The sequence below is a fragment of the Monopterus albus genome, unplaced genomic scaffold, assembly GCF_001952655.1.
Source record: "Monopterus albus unplaced genomic scaffold, M_albus_1.0 scaffold365.1, whole genome shotgun sequence".
In the NCBI taxonomy this organism is placed as follows: domain Eukaryota; kingdom Metazoa; phylum Chordata; class Actinopteri; order Synbranchiformes; family Synbranchidae; genus Monopterus; species Monopterus albus.
The window spans coordinates 309,928-315,971 of record NW_018128245.1 but is presented as its reverse complement, the minus strand read 5'-3'; the positions used below and the strand labels follow the sequence as shown (position 1 = coordinate 315,971).

Genomic DNA, 6,044 nt, shown 5'->3' with positions numbered 1-6,044 from the left:
GGTTCCAAGCTCGCCCCTCATCAGCTGCGGCCTACACGTGCCCCCCAGCCTGCTTCTCACCAGCTGCGGCCTCCATGTGCCCCCCAGCCTTTGTCTCAGCCAGACCTCCAGCTGCCTCTAGTTCCCGAGGGGGTCAACGACGCCGCCGCTCTCCCGCTGCTTCCTGCACCCAATGGGGTCTCCGAGGACACCGCTCTCCTGCTTCCTGCACCAGAGGGTTTCGCCGACGACGCCACTCTCCTGCTTCCTGCACCAGAGGGGTTCGCCGACAGGGCCGCCCCTGCGGATCGGGGTTCACCCACGGCGCCGCCCCTGCTCCCAGCTCTAGAGGGGTTCGCCGACGGCGCCGCACTGCTTCCAGCTCTAGAGGGGGTCGCCGACGGTGCCGCCCCTGCCTGTGGGTACTACGTCCCAGCTGTGCTGCCGCTGCAGCCACTGTTCCAACCATCCTCAGTCCAGCGCCTAGGTCAGCTTCCTGAACGGCCACTATGCTCTCAAGCCTGGCGCCGAGGGCGTCCTCCTGAATGGCCGCTATGCTCAAGCCTGGCGCCGAGGTCGTCCTCCTAAACGGCCGCTATGCTCTCAAGCCTGGTGCTGAGGTTGTCCTCCTGAACGCTCTCAAGCCTGGCACCGAGGTCAGCCTCCTGACCGACCTCGGACTTAAACCATAACAGAAACTGGGGGAGCCACACCCATGCCGAAGATCAGGATGACAGGTAATGTGGTTCAGGTCTCACCGATTGTAGTAAGCCTGGACTGGTTAGGGTAACACACTGAATGAATTCACCAACGCGTCAAAGCACTATGACCTAAATGAGGAAAAGGGGAATGTTTACAGTATGTGTAGTGAGTTCGGGAAGAAGCTGCAGGTCGGAGGTGATCAGAGCTAATTGGCATGACGTGGCAGAATGGCAGGGGGAAACAGGGAAAAACAACACAAAATCAGGAGGCATAGGTCATAAACCATAGCAGATTCTGCTTCAGAGTTTTGCAACACTTGCTCTTGAAGTTTGAAGTAACCTTTAAAGATGCATTTAAAATGTCCAGTTACAAATTTATTTAATTTTAGAACAAATATTATACAAAATAACCCTAACACTTGCTCAAGATAAATAACAAACACCCTGCAGATGTCTCTTAATCCTGTTACACAGCAGGTAAAGGTAGTCTGACTTCACTGTGCGCTGCTGTCACTGTTAGGTTAGAGTTTCTTCAAATGAGTAAGTTTGCTATTGCGAGAATATATTCTGTCTGTTTTTGCATTTTATGGCAGATCGCTCAGCTTTGAAAGCAGCTGTAGGTGGAGATAAAGTGAACGACACATCCACTGGCTGTGCGCTCTGACGGACCACAATTAATTTCTCCACAAATGCAGCGATTATGATAAGGTTACATGCAAGATTCCCATGGACTCTGCGCACTGGATGTAGCTGTGAGCAAATTATGCTATATAATTGCTGCTGGCTATGGGACCAGAGACTGACTGTCTTCTATGCACAAACTCGGGTTAGTGATATTGGCAGACTACTGAGTAAATATTTATGTGCAGGACTTCTACATAAATAGCCTTCTCACTATCTATTTAAGAATGGAGAACGTAACTGGCAGAGAAGAAGATACAGGGAAAGTAACGCCTGGCTGCCCACAAAAGCTGATCTGTGGTCACCAACATTGCAAAACATCATTGAACACGCCCATATTCACCTTGCCCTTGGAGTTTAGCACTGCGTCCTCTTGTATGAAAATAGAGCCCCTGGGACTTATTTCTACTTTGGACACATGCCCGTGCGTCTGTCCAAGCCTGGACAGTTGAGCAATTACCTCCAGAAATTCATGGGGGCAGGGAACATGTCTGAAAGGTGGGATTATACCAAAGGAACCTTTTGCTTCTTTGCCTGTTATACATGATTATCATAATTAGATCTTTATGACACTGGGCTTTATGAGGCACTATTTCTTTATGTGAGCACCAAAATGATTTGTAACTCAAACAGCTAAATCATTCATCCAATTGACTGTTTCACTGTGTGGAGCAATAAAACTGATTAAACAAGCAAGCACAAAGTTTGTATTTCGTAATATCCTGTAAGAACTGAACTAACCAGGCTAGCATCTGACCTTTAACATTCACATGTCTGACTAGTCAGACTCAAAGCTGATACTGGGCAACACATGGAAACAGTATGTACATGCCTTTTATTGATTTCAAGAAATTGTACAGCATGTGAAAGTGAGGTTTATGCAGTGAGATACTCAGCTTGGTGAGTGTGCAGTAGTAGACTGAATTCGAGGAACATGGTAGGTTTTCAAATGTGCTGCAAAGAAATTTTATTTTGCAGAATACTAAATGATCAGAATAGTGATATTTTTCTGCCTGTATGTTTGCCCAAACAGAATAGTGATATTTTTCTGCCTGTATGCTTCTATGTTTACAGGTTTGTACTAAGCCATTTTAACTATTAACCATTTTAACTTTTGAGATTTTGATTAAAATGTGGAAGCACAAACCTAATTCACAATCTGGAGAATATTTAGGAGTAAACCAGAAAGACAAACAAACCTCATAACCACAAGTAGACACTTTTTAATTGATGGTGTGTTCATTTGATTTTACTCTGACATATTTCTGCAATTACTGTAAAAGTTACTCACTGATTGTAGCCATTACTACTGATAATTTTTAGACTTAAAATTTATAGATTCTTACAGATGGAGCTGTCACCGCGACCAACGCTGTTTGACTTCCATGGAGTCTCCATGACCAAACAAGGACAACATTCAGAACTTCAAAGCGAGACCAGATGATATTCTCATAGCTACCTACCCTAAAGCAGGTGGAATTGTGTGTAAGAGAGTGAACTGTGGAACTGTGGTGTAGTCATGTTCTTATTATGGTTCTAATTTTATGTCAATGAATACCCTGGATTAATTTGTCTCCTATGTTCAGGCCACTAAACAGCATGTATTTGTTTTAATGTCAGGAACCACGTGGGTCTCCTACATCCTGGACCTTCTGTATTTTGGGCAGACGTGTCCAGAGCGTCAGGCCTCCATCCCTATTCATGAGAGAGTGCCCTTCCTGGAGATCAGCACATCTACTCAACCCAAAGGTTGAATCATGTGGTCACAGTCCCTCGGATATGTTTATGTTAAAACTAGAATTAACACCTTGTGGTTTTATGTCTCTGCCAAACAGGCAAATTCACAGGTATGGGACAGAATTGTGGTCATTGACCTTGACCTTTGACCACCAAAATCTCATCAGTGGACACTTGGGCTAAATTTAAAGAAATTCTCCCTGGGTGTTCCTAGCATATTGCATTCACAGGAATTGGACATACAGACGGGTGAATGGACAGGCTGACAACTCTAAAACATAATGCCACAGGCCATGGCTATTGCCGGCGCGGAGGCATAAAGATAATACTAATCTCTAAGTTCTGTACTTTGCTTATTTCCATTTGATACAACTTTAAACTCCCACTAATACAAATTAAATACTTTAATTTAGGTAATATTTTTAATGCAGATTTTTACTTATTTTTGCTGTTATGCTAGTTCTTCATAAGTAAAGGATCTAAATAATTCATCCCCCACTGTTTGCAGAGTGATATTTATTTTACAGGCAATATACAAAATCTTCAAACAATTTGTATCAACTTTGTTTTGTTTGCACGAACACTTGGCTGTGCATTATAAGCGTAAGGGCTACTTCCACAAAACTTTCATTGTGTAACTTTCTCGTGGCATTTTACAAACTAGAGCTCCGTGATGGTTACTTGGCACCAACTGACAAACGTAACATGAGATCTGTTCCTTTTCCTTTGCCAGTCCTTTTCCTTTGCATTGACGGTCATTATTAATATTATGAAAAAAATCATAATACAATATGTGAAGCCTCTGTAATTACATGGTTTTCTGCATAGAATGCGATCTTCACCTTAGTCACAAGTACAGACAAGCACAGTGTCCTTAAGCTAAGATACATACCTTGATAAAGTCTATGATTCATTTCCCCTTCCATGATGGCAAGGCCAGATGCAACAAAGCAGCCTCATATCATGATGCTCCCTCCAGCATACTTCACTTCACCTATAGCCCACTTCAGATGTGCTCATTTTGGATTGCATGTTCCTCCCAAACATTTCAACCTTGGTTTCATCAGTCCACAGAACATTTTCCCAATAGTGTTGTGAAGAGTTAAAGTTCTGTCTTCAGTGATTTTTATTCATTTATTTTTTGCCATGGACCATGGTACCATGTTATCAGTGTTTTATCATCAGTTTTTCAGTGTATAAACTCATAAAGCCAAGCAGAAGGTCTCAGAAGCACCTTACAACTGTTTTGTCTATTAGCCATATTGTTCTTTAGTGTTAACCATGAAGTTGGTGTTGAAGCCTTTCTTTTCTTCACACAGGTAAACACTGTGCAGATCAGCTTCCTACCACTCCTCGTCTCATTAAAACTCATCTACCAGTCCAATTTGTACCCAAGTCCTTCTGGGAGCAGAATTGCCGGGTAAACACCATGCACATAGTTTGCCTGTGAAATGAATGATTTATGATCCAAGTTATGATCCATCTGATGTAATATTTAATCTTTCTATAGATAGTATATGTGGCTCGTAATGCAAAGGACAATGCCGTGTCCTTTTTCCACTTTGGTCAAATGAGCAATGGCCAGCCAGAACCAGGAGAATGGAGCACCTTTCTAGAGGATTTCATGAAAGGAAAGGGTGAGTTCAAAGTACTCTTATTGAGAAAGAGGCTCAAATTCCCCTCATTCCTTGTCTGAATGTTCCTTCCTGTATTGTTCTCTGGCTTCAGTGCAGTTTGGATCCTGGTATGACCATGTGAACGGCTGGTGGGAGAAGAAACAAATGTATTCAAAAATTCACTACATGTTCTATGAAGATCTGATTGAGGTGAGCTAAGGTGTCTGTGTGTTATTTTAACAGCACTGCTGAAATTATCTAGATGGTTAAGCAATTGAGTAAGCACTGCCTTTATTTGATGATGATGTACTTTGGAAAAGGTTTTAAGTATGGTTTCATTCATTCAATGAAAATATTTTGTATCTGAACTCTTCTGGTCATTAATGTGTACTGTTGTTTACCTGAACAATTACAGTGCGCTCTACAGTGAAAAGAATAGTGTGACATTTTGGGAAATATGCTAATTCATTTTCTTGACATGAACCTCAAGGACACTAAGCAAAAGAATTGCTTGTTCATTTCTGGCCAATTTTCAGATCTAACTCTTTAAAGTATTTCCCAAAATGTCAAACTAGACATAGAGCTGTTGTATAGAACTCAATATCATATAGAGATGTTAAGAATAATAAAGCCTTTGTAAGATGTTCAGATGGATAACAATGATGGATCGATGATTTACTGTCACAATGAGATTCCTTAATGTGTGCAGGACACTGGACGAGAGCTAGACCAACTCTGTTCCTTTCTTGGTTTGTCTCCTTCACTCGAGGAGAAGGAAAGAGTCGCAATTGGATCCAAGTTTGACAATATGAAACAAAACAACATGACTAATTATTCCACAGTGCATACGATGAATCAAAAGGTGTCTCCTTTCATGAGAAAAGGTACAGTGGAAAATGTCTACTGGGAAAGAAGCTCTGATTTTTGTTGTTTGTACCACAATCCACTCAAAACATTTACCACTGATTGCACTGATTTACTTGAATGGCTCTCTGTGGGTTTCCAGGAATAGTTGGTGACTGGAAGACCCATTTCACTGTGTCCCAGAATGAAGAGTTTGACAAAGACTACAAGCAGAAAATGACAAATCCCACACTGAAGTTTCGCACTGAAGTTTAGAGGCCCAGTCTGGCTGTGCAAAACGAAGAACCCTGACTTGTATGAAAAAAATAATATTGATGTTTCTGACTCAGGTGTTAAGACCTGCCCTGATGAGCCAGTCGTTGTCACTTAAAGTTTAGCACTTTACAATACGGTACACAAAAATTTGCATAGTTGATAGGCAACAAACAAGAAACGAATCAGGAATGATCTACAGTACATCTACAGA

General features: G+C 42.1%; 1 protein-coding gene across 1 annotated transcript; it reads left to right on the top strand.

The window, feature by feature from the left end:
• Positions 1-533: 533 nt before the first annotated feature.
• LOC109951124 (cytosolic sulfotransferase 3-like) lies at positions 534-6,028 on the top strand. Its single transcript, XM_020585426.1, is given in 9 exon segments — positions 534-635; positions 2,710-2,762; positions 2,764-2,834; positions 2,982-3,110; positions 4,418-4,518; positions 4,609-4,735; positions 4,827-4,924; positions 5,424-5,598; positions 5,721-6,028. Coding segments are annotated over 9 exon segments (969 nt in total). The 3' UTR covers positions 5,834-6,028.
• The last annotated feature ends 16 nt before the right edge of the window (positions 6,029-6,044 follow it).